This window comes from Nylanderia fulva, unplaced genomic scaffold, assembly GCF_048542155.1.
Source record: "Nylanderia fulva isolate GAGA-0341 unplaced genomic scaffold, ASM4854215v1 Scaffold2, whole genome shotgun sequence".
Lineage (NCBI taxonomy): Eukaryota > Metazoa > Arthropoda > Insecta > Hymenoptera > Formicidae > Nylanderia > Nylanderia fulva.
The window spans coordinates 6560335-6577064 of NW_028190263.1; the positions used below are offsets into that span (position 1 = coordinate 6560335).

Sequence of the window (16730 nt, forward strand, 5' to 3'; positions counted from 1 at the left end):
GCTTTTTGTAGTTGTAACAATTACAGCAATTACAATAACATACTTATAAATTTTCTTTTCGCTAATATCACTCCAGAAGATCATCCCAGTGCGGAAGACAAAATCCAAAGCTGTTGCCATTTTTGTATTGTTAACGATAGCAGTCATTTCTTGACGGTCTAGAGCTACCTTTCGGATATCATGCCGACGGGCGAACAACAGACTCGCGTGACCCTCTGCAGCTTTACAACGCGTAGAGTTCCGCGGATCTTTAAGATAACCATTGGCACAACTACACTTGAAGCTGCCCTTCTCATTTTGACAAAACTGGGAACAGCTCCCGGGTTCCAAACATTCGTCAATATCTGGAAGAATAAAATAATTTTTTTTTATGCGTTATAAACACAATTTGAAAAATATGGCTGATACAATAGCTACAATGAGAATCGAGAAGTTTTAAGAAAGAAAGTCTTAATATCTGAAAATGCAATAACTTCTTTCTTACCATCGCATGTGCGATTGTCGATGAGTCTATAACCCGCGTGACAATCGCATCGATAACCAATAGGCAGATCAGTACAAATCTGCGAGCATCCACCATTGTTTTTCAAGCATTCATTCACTCCACAAAGCGCGGTGCTTTCATCCTCCCAACCGATGCAATCTCGGTTCTTGTTACAGACGTTCTCTAAAGGAATGCACGAACCCTCGCTACATTCGAACTGAGTCCGTGGATCGCAGCTTATTATTTTACTTGTGCAATTTTTCTCGTCGCTTTCGTCGGCGCAGTCGGCTTTGCCGTTGCAATATAAATGACCTGAAACATACGAATCGTTAAAAATCTAAAATATATATGATGATTGTAATGTGATACGATATATTTTTTGTTGAAATCCGAGATAAAACGATTGAAAACGTTATTCTACAATAACTTATTAATTTTCAGAATTCGATATCCTAGTATAGATATAGACTCATCAAGCTGAATATAATTTAATTTGCAGTTATTCTATTCATATATGGAATACGCTGTCATCAATTAATACGGATTAATAATATATTTCGGTCATCTATTATTAGCAATCATAATATTAATAACGACGATAAGTACCTGAAATACAAGAACGTCGATCTTCGCATTGAAATTGATCGAGCCTGCAGGTGACATTGTGACATCTCTGCGGAGATTCATCAGCACCATTCGGGCAATCCTTCTCACCATCGCACACCCAAGTTTGGTGGATGCAAGTAACGCCATCGTCGCAATCAAACTCCTTGTCGCAATGGCTAATCTTTTTGTTCGGAAGTTCCTAAAAAGAAACGATAATTATTTTTCAAAAGAAATGATCCGTGCAATCATATAAACTATGCAACAATTTTCTCGTCAATATTTTTCTCTCTCCCTTTTTATTTTTCACGTCGATACAAGTGTACCAGAGTGCATACTCAAATCTTAGAAATAAATTTTCTGATTTTCCAAGTACTTTTGTTCAAAATTTGAGGTAAAATTAAAGTATTTTAAATAATGTTTAGAATACAATTTTGAAATAAGTTTATTTGTTATACATAATTTTTAACATAAATAAAATATTTTTAAATATAATAATATAATATAATATTATATTATGATAAAATATATTTTAATCTATACTTTATATAAAACTAATATCAAAAGTGCAATTTTTTAAAAATTCCCTGAGTTTAAATCAAATTCCATGATAATTCCAGGATTTTTCAAGGTAGAACAAAATTCTCTGAGAATTCCAGGTTTTTCCAAAGAGTAAGTATACCCTGTGTACGAAGCAGATAAAAATAGCACAAGAAAGAGCTACCTTGCATCCTATCTCGTCGGATCGATCAGGACAATCGTAATCACCGTCGCATCTCCATCGCGACGTTATGCAATAATTCTCGGAACACGCGAAATCAGTTCCAGGATGACAAGTTGTCGGCCCACAAGCTTTCTCGTCGCTGTTATCTCCGCAATCATTATCGTTGTCGCACACCCAGAGCTGCTGGATACAGTGCTTATTCGCACAGGTGAACTCGTCGGATCGGCAAGTGTCGTCTGAGAAAAAGATTTTTTTTATGTGAGAAAAAAATGCAAACGACGTAAATTTATTTGCAACAAAAATTCTCTTTCGTTGAATGAGACATTGATTTTCACATAAAAGTAGACATCTGATCTCAATATAAAAATATAAACTCAATGAAATAATTCTCTATTTTTTTCAGTCAATGATTGAGAATAACAATTGCAGATATTTACGGCAGACTTTTCTTAATACATATATCACATATAATCTGAAAACGAAAAACTTATTACACTTAATGAAACAACTACAATTAATACACGCATCAACATCCGCGTTCGGCTCTTAAAGCCTTTCTATCATATGTATTATTTAATATTAAGAACCTGATAGAAATCAGGTATAGTATGTATCGATCACAGTATAAGTATGTAATAATGTTCACATAACAATTAAAAAAAAAGATTATATGACAATTATAAAATAATGCAACGTCACATTATAACATAACTATACCCAAGATAGTCTAGAATTTGATAATGTCTTAGTTAATAGGACTCTCTCTTTAACTCTCTAATACTTACACTCTGAAGTCAAAACTTAATAATATCAGCTAATCCGATAACCTTTCGTGATGTGCGTCTTTACTTAATTCCGCAGTAACTTTAAACTTTTTGTAAAAAAAAAAAAAAAAAGTACATTATGATAACGGTTTAACTAATCATCTAATAAATTTTCTGTTATAATTAGTAAAGCCTTCTGAATTTGACAACCTACCAATCAGTACATTTAGTTTATTTTTAAATTGTATACATATATTGCAGATTATAATTTTTGTAAAATTATTTTGTAAAATTTTATTAAAATTCTTCCAAAAAAATGTCTCAAGAGAGGTCCAATTTCACTTATTATGTAAAATATATAAACATTATAATTTTAAAATAATATGAAACTTCTCGAACTTTAAGTTGACCATATTGGATACAGGTTTTTGATTATTAATTATCTTAATTAGCACATTTAAAATAAATCATTGACTGAAAAATAAATTGTAATATTACAGCTTTTACATATCAACATATAATTTAGTAATGATGCAAAAATATATCAGAATAAAAATGATATAGACGTGCAGCTTTAACATAACAACTTGTGCACAAATAGAATAAATTAATCGAATCAATCAGATTTGTATCAAAAGCAAAAATCACATTTTGATTGTACTATTACGAGTTATATAATCGATTACTCGCGCTTTCGATTTCCGCAAGGAATTAGAGAGCTTCGAATAGATAGCTACTCGTAATTTCAAGCCGGATAATTATCTCCTCCTCGTTATGCGATACGACTCAACATCCAATAAAAAAATCTACCTATTAAATTGCACTCTCAAGTATTTCGATCGGAAATTTTAATAATTAACTGAGAAACAATAAGTGCAATAAGATACTTACAATTATATCATCAAAGATACATAAAGAACATAAAAGATAGAATTATATAAAGCACAACAATTGATTGTGGATATCTGTTTTTGACACGATAATTTCTTTCTTTGGATAAGTTCGTTTTTACGTCAATTCAATAATTATGAACGAATAAAAAATGAACGTATCGGATAAAAATAATAAGATTAAGAATATTACAAATAATTTGTCTATTTTGTGTATAAAACTTTTTAATTTTTCGTGAAACAAATATTTTTATCCACTATCTATTGTTGTAAATCTTAATTCTATTAACCGGCAAAGTAGCAAGGAAAGAAAAATCGGCAAAAATCAACACGGAAATAGCATCGACAAATAAATGCGATAATTGTCATCATAAAAGTATAAATAACGTAATTTGTGTGCAATTCATTTTAAGGATAAGATAAAACCTGCGACGTAATATGTGCAACGCATTTATGAAAAGTATGCAGTTTTAAGTGCAGCTTAAAGCGTGACTATTTTATTATGACTATTTTATTATCACGTTTAGATTATTTCCGCTCTATTCGTATTTTAGTCATTACACAAACCATCCTCTTACTTAGACAACCTTCACCACTAAAGCGACTTTATTCCAAATAAATATTACGTGATATTTAAAATTTTATAGTTGCTATAGTTTCACAACTTTAATATATTTATTATAATTTTCACATGTATTTTATAATTAAATTTAAATTTGCTTGTATTTTTTTCGAGATAAATTTTTAATTGATTCTTTTAACGTGCAAAAATATCTTTCTCCACCAAAAAATATTAAAAAATTGCGAGTTTAAAGTTTCAGAGAAATATGTATAATATATTTTATAAAATTGCATGCGTGAGTATAGCAACTAATAGTTCATACATATATAAAATTAAAAGTTGACTATTCATCTCTCGCGTATAACGTGCAAGATACAAAATATACAACATATAGATCTCTAGTAAAGACAGATAACAAAATGCAAGCTTATGGAAAAGGTAGTCCACGTGCAGAAGCTTACTGCACTCAGCCTCGTCTGAACCGTCCGAACAGTCTGGGTTGTCATCGCACATCCATGTTAATGCCACGCACTCGCCATTTCCCGAATGGCATGTGAATTGTTCCGGCGTACAGCTCTTGGATCCTAGACAAGATGACAATTGCGATTGGACCACTTTTAAACGCGAATGTACACGAAACCCGCGAGATGAACACTGTCATCAGTCGCGATGGACTTCGAAGACTCGGATTGCATCCTTGCATCGAGTGCACAGATAAAAGTACAAGGAAAATGTATAAAAATAAGCGTCATCAACAAATTGAGAATCTAAATTCCAAACCATCCACACAATTCCTCCAAATCCCAAGAAATAAACATTAAATTGATCACTTTTTCCTAGTATAAAGATAAAAATATAATAAAGTACGAAATAATATTATATGCAAAAAAACATTATAACTTTCTATCGATTTATATAAAACTAATTTTACATAGATCATGTTTTTAGCTTTACATTTTTGCATGAAAATGTGATTAATTTAATTTCAATTTTCTTGGGATTAATATTTGGAATTTACATTTTTAATTTGCCATATACGTGTTTTTTAGTTTTCTACGTGTAAATTTACCCCATTTTTAAAACCCCACATCTTTAATGAGAATTTTCAATAATTAAATAGCATGCGCGCAAAACAACGCCCGTATAAAAGCACACACAAATTCCAGCAATTAATTATCGAGATGGATTTACAAAAGGTGATTGTTACGTTTCGCAATATTAATTTTTGCTACATCGCACCTTATCGCGCCATCGATCCCATCGATTAATATATTTACGCATGCAATTTACTGATTCTGAAACCTTCTAGAGTATTGTTACGTGAAGCAATAGACCGCATATGCAAGGATGCAATCTGCGATTCTGCAATTTGCACTTTGTCGTTCGTTCCGTAGCTTTCCGATTGATCTCCTCCTTGGCTGCTTTCCGGTAATACCTAATCTAAGATACTTATCCGCGCGACTTACTGTGACAATTCTCCTCATCCGAACCCTCGATGCAATCTACCTGGTGGTCGCACACCCAGGACTTCGGGATGCAATCGCCCGAGCTGCACTGGAATGCATCCGTTTCGTTGCACGGTAGCGCTCCTTTTTTTCGATTCAATATTTCCGATTAATGATTTTTACAGGATAGGAAGCGTGCAACTCAGAAGACTTGAGTTTCACATCTTGCGGATGCTAATTAATAAATGTCGCACGCGAAAAGACAAACTAAGATATTGTATATCTGTACACGGAGAGAATTTTTTCTCTTAGAATTTACTGAAAATCATAATAATCGTGAGACAATATGGCATTGGAAGAATTTTAAAAGTTTTTCTGATTAATATTTACCATAAAAAATATTAATAAAAATCTATATATATATATATAATAAAAGAAAAATTAAAATAAATAAAATAAAAAATAATAAAAAATATAAATATTTACATAATAAAAAATATTAATATATCCATAAAAATTTTAAATAATAAAAAATATTAATTATTTATTTTTATTCATATACGACCAAACTGGCTATGGTTACATAAAAATAGATCACGACGTTTCGACCATTGATGTCGGCCCTTTTCAAGTGAGCTCATAATAAATGAAAGAAATCACGACCCCCTGAGAACTCCGCAGCAGAATTTCCTTCACACATATTAAAGATTGTCAAATATTAAAATATAATAGATGTTTCGAAAAGTCACTTTACAAAGTCAATTTAATTGCGAAACATCTACTTTAATATTTGACAATCTTTAATATATGTGAATTTATTCACATTGATATATTTAATTTATTATAAGTTCACTTGAAAAGGACCGACATCAATGATCGAAACGTCGTGATCTACTTTTATGTAACCATAGCCAGTTTGATCGTATATAAATAAAAATAAGTAATTTTTATCACTGGCGATTCAAACTTTTTTATTTAAAAAATATTAACATAAGCATAGTAAAATTAATCGACATATTTCATATCTTATTGTGGTAAATATTATATGTGGTAATCAGAGAAGCTCTCAGAGAATATTGTGCCACGATTATCATGATTTTCAGAGTAAATTCTAAGAGAAAATTCTCTCTGTATACATATCGCCTTAATTTGTATTAAAATATTGATTTTTTGCTTGCTAATATGACAGATAAAATGTTGGTATCGGAAACATCGAACATCAGAAAACAAAGCGTCAATGTTTTGATATCAATGTCTATACAGTACACTATCAGTGACGCAATAAAATAATCTGCTCTTTGACACTCGATGCATTAACATACCATTGTTTTCAGATTCAAGTTGGAATAAAATAAAAGAGTTATATACACTTGCGATCGCGTTTCATATGTGACAAAACGTGCTGATGGTAATTCTTTATTTTGTGAAATAAATTGCTATAAATAACATATACAGAGTGTCCCTCATCAATTTCCCTTATAATTGTACTTTTTGTACGAATTTAAATCGATTTTTCTTTGCAAAAATAGCAAGAGAATTCACATTTATCGCAAAACGTTTTAAATTTCAACATATCATGTATCTTTGTGTAACTAATCCTCAAATTAAAATTCTATCAATGTAAATTAAATCTAAATTTAAGAGAAAAATATAACTTTATTATTCATTAAAAAATACCCATTAGAAATAAACTTATTCGTTATGCTGTCGTTTATTAGGTAAATAGAAAATGACAATAAACGGGGAAATAGTTACATAACAGTAGATGAAATGCAAATATACACTTCCCCCACTAAAAAAATTTAATTTTTTTTTTAAAAAGGTTATCGTTTTTTTCTATTGACATTATGATATACGTCACAATAATGAAACTTGATTGCGTTTCTCTACTTTATAATTTGTGGGAATTTTTAATGATCTGCAACGCAATTTACATCATAATTGAAATGATTAAATGCACGCATAATTATATCGGTCAAAAGGGCTTTGCTGTCAGCACATATACACACATATGCACTAATTAATATTAAATGCACATTCCGCTACGTAATTATGATCGCCTTCAACCTTCAAGGATCGATAGGATACAATTAAACTAATCGATTATTATTATCAATACTACTCTCATGAAACATGACAGAAAGAAATATGTAAATATATATAATTGTGTAAAATAATGAGCAATTTACAATTTTAATTAAAAAATGCATGTTTTAATTCGCAAGAAAATTTCATCAGATAATATAATCAGTAATAATAATAAAATTGTAATTCCATAAAAAATAGGAAATGCCCTTATTACTGAGGAACACTCTGTATATGTCAATATATTTCACCTGCTGTGAAACCGGTCTTTAAAGTTGCACTTTCACATACCAAAACCTTTTACAGCCGGGATGCACTATATTCGGCTAAATACTTATTCTGTGTCAGATAATTTATATCGAGAATGATTTATAAGAAACTAGCAATTTTCAAGTTTTTCGATATTTTCAAATAGTTGCAACTTAGTAAATTAAAAAAAGAAACACACGATGTTACACGAATAACGTGCATAACATTTTTCTTATAAAATATTATTAGAAAATATTCAAAGGTGTTTTTGTCTTTTCGCCCTGCTTTTATAAAGTAAAATTTATAAAGCGTAATTAATAGGTTTTCATATAGAAACCGTAAATTACGTAAATTACGAGTTTCATGTTTTTACACATAGATGCATATAAACATTTCTCAAAGGAATAAACGTCGTGTATATTTCATTGATACAAGAGTGAAGAGATATTAATTTCATATCTATCTTACTTTAATATAAATATTTAATTTGCTATGACGAGTTAATTTAAATATATTAGCTTAAATATTAAATTGGTAAATAAAAATCAAATTACAAATATTTTTCTTCGTGTATTATAAAATTAATTAGTAGTTTTAAGTCTCAAAACTAAATCTTCTGGGAAACTAACTAATTTCTTGGTCTCCTGCATGTCTCAATGAAAATATTATAAGTTAAGCAGGACCGAATATTATAAGGATGTATAGAAGATAAAAGTCAGATCAACGCAATTCATCTTATAGAAAATCGATATAGTTTATATTTTTAACGTAATATAATCGATTAATAGTATATAATGCATTTTCATAAGATTATATAAATTGCAATTAACTTTTAAATGAGTTGATGAATTAAATCCAAATTTTAACGGTAGTTGTAATATCAGAGTGGAAACACTCTATATAAATTTTTATTAAATTTTGTGCCATTTTTAGATGTCTCCCATACATCCTTATGTAAAATATGTACATTTGCAATTTAAAAAAAAAGATGAAACTTACTGCAAACTGCAGGATCCTCGTCGGCGCCATCCGAACAATCTCGGTCGCCATCGCAATGCCATATATTCGGTATGCATCTGCCGTTGGTGCACTTGAACTCCGAGTCCTTGCATTCCTGGGTGTCTGAAATGTTCATATGGGAATGAGCGACGGCGCCGATCGGGATGATAGCCACGCACGCGAGCTGCAACAGGATGCACGTGAGGGATGCATCCAAGAGGAAGGATGCATCCAAACCTCTGCCACGGAGTCGCATGATCGCGAATTTTTCTTATCTGTCCGAATATCGCGCTACAACTCGATAAAATCCCGCAGTGTTTTAATAAAAAATTAATCCTCAGACGTCATTTCATTTCGCACGAGTTTACAAAATTATATATCACTGGTAAAGCTGGCAAAGAGTCTCGTCCGACTTCGAATAAGAAAATGTTCGATGCTTCTGAATTATTGGAGCACTACAGAAGAACTCATCGATCGGCGCTGTTACTTCATCGTAGAAGTTTCGTCAGAAAGTATACGCAAACGATGTAAGATTACAAGCTCCGGGTCAGCGACTGACGCGACTGGATACTCTCTCGATGGTGGCCGGATTCTGTAAGGCCGGAGTCTGGCAAAGGGGTCCCTATATAAGGGGCTTGCTACACATGCGGTGGTGGCGGTGGTAGAAGAAGAGGAAGAAGGAGATAAAAACACGAATCGAAGCCGTGACTGTTGTTCCTTATTACGCGTTTAACACGTTTCTTACGGTTTCCCGATTTGCGGGGAAATCACGTACACGTGTGCGGCAAATACCTAATTATGCAAGAATTATGCGTGGATCCTGATCGGTTTGGACTATCTTGAGAAGAAATCTGTGACATATATAAAATTTAAACTATTTTTTAAATGATCATAACTTGTTAAATAACATTTTTAGCTATCAATTTCATCAATTATTTATACATGTAAATTTCCAAGATGCCAATGCAACATATACCTAATTATGTGAGCTCGTTTGAGTCCTGATCAGTTCGGACTATCTCGAGAAGAAATATATAAAATTAAAGACTATTTTTTAAATAATTATATAACCTCTTAAATAACATTTTAGCTATCGATTTTATCAATTATTTACATATGTCAATTTCCCAGATGCCAATGCACATATAAACCTAATTTTATTACCGCTATTAATTACATATATATGCCAATTTTCAAGATACCAAGTCAGATAAGTTTGATATAATTAATAAAGCATGTTGTGAGAAAAAGAGAATTACTTTTTAAAATAAAATCTTTTACACGCAATGGCGAAGTACTTTAATTAAATAGAGCGACAAATAACGTAAATATAAATAAGAATTAAATTATCCGCACGTTCGAAACTAATCGAAATATGTATGCAGCACCAACAAGTTAATACATTCGGCTTAGAATATACAGTTGTAAAAACACGATAACCCTGACCGTTTCTCATTCTGCAAAGAATAAGAGACCTGAATTACCTTTGAAATATAAAAAAAAGATAATGCGGCCTTGATTGCGCTTAGTTTGTTAATTCTGTTTTAATTTGTTCTAAAATACTTAAAAAATCGCGCTCATTTATCAACCTTTGTTTTAACAAGCTTTCCAAAACTGTTAAATATGTATACATATATGTATGTTAATTTACTGCTCTGCCCTCATCAAGCGTATATTTTTTCTACATTTTGTTAAAAAAAAAATAAAAAATAAAAAAAAATAAAAAAGTGGAACTTCTATTTTGTAGATAAATAATAACGAAAAATATTAACAAATAAAAAAGTTTTAGTCGCAAGTGATGATAAAAATTATTTATTTTTATTCATATACGACCAAACTGGATATGGTAACATAAAAGTAGATCACGACGTTTCGACCATTAATGTCGGTCCTTTTCAAGTAAGCTTATAATAAATTAAATAGATCAATGTGAATAAATTGACACATATTGGATTGTCAAATATTAAAGTAGATGTTTCGCAATTAAATTGACTTTGTAAAGTGACACTTTACAAAAGCGATCGTGATCTATTTTATTATTGTGATCTAATTTATTATAAGCTCACTTCAAAAGGACTGAAATCAATGGTCGAAACGTCGTGATCTACTTTTACGTAACCATCATAGCCAGTTTGGTCGTATATGAATAAAAATGAAAAATATTAAGTATGTATTGTGTGCATCCATTATTTTATCTAACGCAAGTTTGCAAAATATTATACGTTGCAAGAAAGCCACATAAAAGCAGCTGGGGAACAACTATCTTGTTTCTCAACAACTTGCGAGTTATTCCTCGTAAATTTATACGGCTGCGTATCTCTGTAAAACTATCATGACATTTAAATAATTATATCCATTTCACTAGACTTTTCACTACTTTTACGGCATTATCAAAGAATTACGTAAATCCGGATAGTCTGCCTGTAAATATATCAAAAAGAAATTTATGTAAAAGATCTCAGACATGAATTTATAAAATATAAAATATCGTTACTTATCAAGCGTTCTTTTGGGACGCATATACGACATAACACGAACTATCTACAATGATAAGACAAGGGTGGCATCGATAACGCGGTCACATATGGCCAGAAAAATACAAGAAGTAGCACAACGAAAGATAGCATCGAACTCAAGAAATATCAGTATATATAAACGAAAGCATTTTAATTAATTAATTGAGCACAAGAGTTATTTATCATCGCATATTTCTCGATTTATCGTGAATTTTCAGTAACGATCGCATTTCTCTCTTTCCTCTTTTATATTTTTAATATTTTATTATAAAGATATTAAAAACACACACAAAGAAAAAGAGAAACGCATACAAAATATTCTATAAAAACTAAATCAACTTCTTGAAGAGATTTTTTTGGATATTTATATTCTCTAATAATAATCTAATCCTAGAAATATTTTTTTAAACAAAAAATATTGTTAATTTTTAATACATATATAATGTTATATTTTTTAATGTTAATATAATATTATAATGTTAATATTTACACATTAATATTATTCTTTAAAGTAATATAGCCATTAACTATATAAGATGTTTATAAATCTCGAACTTCATAAATAACTAAGCACTATTATCTTTACAACAATATTTTTAAAGGAAAATAGTGGAAAATATATATGTATAGTAGCATGACAATAAATAACAGAACGTAAAATTAGAAAATATTGTACTCAATATTTATAAAATTATCGTTTTTAAAATAAAAATAGATCAGACAAAATTATATTATTACAGAAGAAATGAAAGAAGAACCTATTTTGTGAACATTTCTGTTAAAAAAAGTTTTAAATGCGTGAAGCAATGAAACATAATAATGCTTTTCGGCCAAACAACTAAAGTTGATCGAAGATCTGAACGCTTCGTTTGCAGAAACATGATTCTGAGATATTTGCATCTAAAGCTTTTGACACATCGAATGTGGATAAATGAATGCCATCGTTCTGAATAATCAATATGTCTATAAAATAGAATATACATATTCCATATAGATATATGTATAAACTATGCAATCGCGGTATATATATATATATATATATATATGGCAAATGGTAGACTCTCGTTATTCCATCCTAGTTTACTTTTATTTATTTAAAAATTCGTTCGTATAATAAATGTCGTGACTCGTATTTTGTTTCTTTAAATAATGCATCAAAATATTTACAATAGAAGTTGACTATTTCAATCAACTGCTATTTCAAAAATAAAAAATATAAATATGTTTTTCCATCAGAATCCTATAGAACATTTCTCTTAGAAAAATATCGACTATTTAAAGTCAACAATTGAGGAATCACTATTGATTGCTGCACATGGAACAAAAATAGCCACCATAGCTAAATTTTAGTTGTCCCTATATTACAATCTGAAATTTATCTAGCTACAGCTAAAAATATTAATTAATTATTATGCCTAAATTTTAACTATGGTAACTAATATTTTTAGCTATAGAATTCTCCATTAAACTATAGCTGAAAATATTAGTTATCATAGCTAAAATTTAGATATAGCTAAAAATATTAGCTATCACAGCTGAAATTTAGGTATAAATAGCTAAAAAATATTAGCTACCGTATCTAAAATTTAGACATGATAACAAAATTTTTCACTAGTTTTGGTAGCTAATTTTTTTTTCGTGACAGATATTGCACGTGTGCTATAAACACACAAAAAATCGAAGCACAAAGTGCACATATTGGCATGGACCGTTAAAAGGTGGGATATGCACGAGACAGGAACGCGTCCAGTTTCTGCTTGTAAGAATCTCGTTTCTGATTAAGAGCAGCCGTCTCTCGTCATTCCATTTTCGCTCGTTTAACTTTCTGTCCCACGACTTAGACTCCAGCTTTATTAACGATCTCTCGATCATCGAGATATCCCTGTGGATCGATTATCTCTTTTCTAGATTCGCTGTATATTGCACGTCGAAATGTATAACAACTCTATTGATACCGACAATTGTTACCGAATTTAATGACTCACGATAAGAGATCGTTCAAATTTCAACCATATTAAAGTTTAATAAAAATAGAAAAATGATTGATTTTCCAATTTCTTTCAAACTGATATTCTTAGAAACGAAATTTTGTATGAAAAAAATCTACATTTTCTCGTTTGTATTAGCAGTTAAGGAATATCTGTACTTGTAGATTAAAAAAATATATTGTATAATAAAAAATGTTTCACGGGATCATTTATTATATTCATGCTAATTTGTTAGTCTCGAGTGGCAGCGCAACATTTAGATATAATATCTAGGCAATTAGAAATTTGACATACATACGCACACACAGAAAATATCTTTTACTTTAATTTACTTATAGTTGCGACTGATCAACCTAAAGCTCGTCCTATATTTTTTGCTTTTGTGAAAAAACCTGAACAATTGATATAATATGTACGGAGTAATTTTGTGATGTATGCAAATACAAAATTACCCCGGAAATAATTTCGATATAAATATAAAATTACTCCGGAAATAATTTCAATGTAAATACAAAATGGAAAATCGCACGATATGAAAAATTAATATCACAATTATGATTTCATCTCGTTATTTGTATCCGAAATGCATTATATCTGTTGAGAACGAAGAGAAATTTCGCGGACGGCTTCACAAGAGTTAAACGCGCAAATGATTAATTAATGAACGTCATGTAATTATTGTATCAAATTACGCAGTGGTTATTATGCCGGGAGTTGTTGTCACATAATAATCCATGCATTTCCGAGCTACTAATATTAGATATTAACGGGAGATACGGAAGAATATTTATTATGCTCTTCTGTGTGTGCGCATGTTTTCTTTTATTAAAAATATTGTCAAAAATTCTGTGTATATGAATAAACTTTTCTATTACGCTCTTATCATACATCTCTAATGAAAAAATATGCATTGGTTTGAGCAAAGTCGTATGAATAAACTTCAAAGTAATCCTAAATATATAAAGCTCTCCGAGTTAAAAGTAAAATTTGAAATTCAAATATTGAAATTCCAAAAGATAAATTCGCTGCTCTTTTCTCTCTTCTTTTTCATGAGTTCTATACAATGTTTGCATCATTAACTTTATCACAAGTCAATATATCTTTGAGATCTTATTGTTAAGCTACGTTTTCATTAGGAAACCAAACAAATTTTTGTTGAAAAGAATTGACATTACCATTTCTAAAAATGTTAATACAGTTTTACGATACATATATTTATGGTAATAACTATTTATCTAAAATAATTTAAAATGAATATCTGTATACCGCAAAATCTTGCAATTTTTATTGAAAAGAAAAAAATATTCTTTTCGAGAACTTTAATCTTTTATATATATTGTGCTATATATATTAATTTGTAACAAAAAATTATTAATATTTACATATCTATATGTACATAACGCGTGTGGATATATATGGATGTTCCATATAGCTGTAGTACAATCAAATGATTCTACAAAAATAAATCGAGAAGATGGAATAAAAAATTGTTTACATAAAATTTTCAGAGAAAAGTAAATGTTTCTCCTATTAAAATGCCACATATGCAGTGTCTCGCGAGCGTCACTTTGCACGAAATACCGATTTAAAAGTGAAGGAGAGAAAAACGTCATCTGTATTCGCCGTTCAATGGCCTGAAAGATTGAAATAGTCTGGGCAATAATACATTCAACACTATCACCGTGAACGATTACGTGCGTTATGCATTCATCGCAAAATACACTATATTTTCTGTAAATATCGCTTTTCACACACCACGTGTTTTGTTACACGCACATGTGAATCAATATTTACTATCACAAAAACATTATTACAATTATAATGTTCAAATTGACATTTTATTTATTCTTTATTCGCCCTTTAGGTCCATTTTAATTGGGATCAATTTAATTCAATTTCACCCACTAAAAGTATTTAATCTCGTGCATCTCCATGTTATCTCTTTGGAGTTTTTAAATTAACATATAACGTAGAACAATACGATTTGGAAGCAAAAGATAATTACAGTGTAGTCGAGAATTAATTGAAAAAGTATTATCCCTCGTGAAATTTTTCTTCTGGAGAAAAAAATGTTGAAATGATATATATATCATAATTTTCCTCATCTTAACATTTATCAATTTAATAATTATTTAAATTAAAATTTACCAAAATAAATTTTCCTGAAATTGGACAAATAATGTTTCATTATTTATTTGTATTTCTAAATTTCACTCTTCAATAACTTTCGTACATATATGTATATTCAATACGTTCAATATTTCAATAAGTTTAACTAACAATAAGATTGAAGCTTTGCAATAGACAATTGATTAAAGCTTTTCTATTATTTTGTTGCCATTGTATATACAAATATATGCTGATTTATATAAATTTTATAAATAAATTTGTGCGATATAACATGAATATTTGAATGTATTTTAAATTACTATTTAATGATTTCAAAAGAGTTATTTAACGTATCGTATAATACAATTAAAGAAATGTATTCATAATAATAAAAGTTCGAATTTTAATTCTACAATATTTAATTACAAAATATATTTGCTAATGCCGTAATGAAAATGGATTCACTTGCGATGACACTGAACAATGACTAATGATTGTCGCGATATTTTGCTAGCACTTTTTCAGTGACGCAGACTAGTCGATTGATTTCAATTGGGTTAAAAGTTGTTAAGCACCAGTTGGTATCTAAATATGAAGACATAGGATAAAGTTCGAAGATTCCCACGATAAGTATACACAGACATTGCAAAGCTTTTCTCAATTTCTGCAGAAAGAGATAACTCTTTTCTTTTTATGCTAATCCTTTTTTCAGAGTTCTGAGTCTATTCTTGCGAATAAACAACTGTATTTCAATACTGAAAAAATTATTAATTTGACTAAACCTTTCAATTACTATTTTGTCAATAGAACATATATCAGTATTTTGGTCAACTATATATGTTAGATTTAAAATGTTATATTTAATTTAAATATTTTTATATATTCAATTAACAAAATAATATATTTAGTTGAACGATTCAATCAAGTTAACAAATTTTTTTCAGTAAATGTAAAAAAATGACCAATCTTTTAAAATTCTTTATGTATTATTATTAATACACGGAGAGAATTTTCTCTTAGAATTTAATGGAAGAATTACGTAAGAGTTTCTCTGATTAATTTATCACAATAAAAAATATTAATAAATAAAATAAGAGTAAAATTAATCAAACATATTTTATATGTTAAGTATTTTTTATTGTAAAAATATGAATCAGAGAAACTCTTTATCAAATTTTTTAAATACCATATTGTCATATAAGATCAGATAAGATATTTCGGTCCACCTCGGTGCGTATCCTATATCGCGATATCGCGGGTCGACATTCGAGAGCAAATCATGCGATCCTACATATACCATGTCGTGACTGGC

At 29.7% G+C, this 16730-nt stretch overlaps 1 protein-coding gene across 7 annotated transcripts in view; it reads right to left on the reverse strand.

Annotated features, from left to right (window-relative positions):
• LOC114942960 (low-density lipoprotein receptor) overlaps positions 1–16730 on the reverse strand; it is a 34075-nt gene that overhangs the window by 7571 nt on the left and 9774 nt on the right. For 5 of the 7 annotated variants that reach the window (XM_085482085.1, XM_085482082.1, XM_085482083.1 and 2 more), the window contains exons 4-9: positions 8806–8928; positions 5494–5616; positions 1812–2047; positions 1091–1289; positions 485–796; positions 44–344 (exon numbers count right to left, since the gene is read on the reverse strand). In XM_085482085.1, the coding sequence (XP_085338211.1) occupies positions 44–344; positions 485–796; positions 1091–1289; positions 1812–2047; positions 5494–5616; positions 8806–8928 (1294 nt within the window). Of the gene's footprint in view, positions 1–43; positions 345–484; positions 797–1090; positions 1290–1811; positions 2048–4488; positions 4612–5493; positions 5617–8805; positions 8929–16730 lie in introns of all 7 variants that reach the window. The other 2 variants (XM_085482088.1, XM_085482084.1) reach the window with 2 other exon arrangements.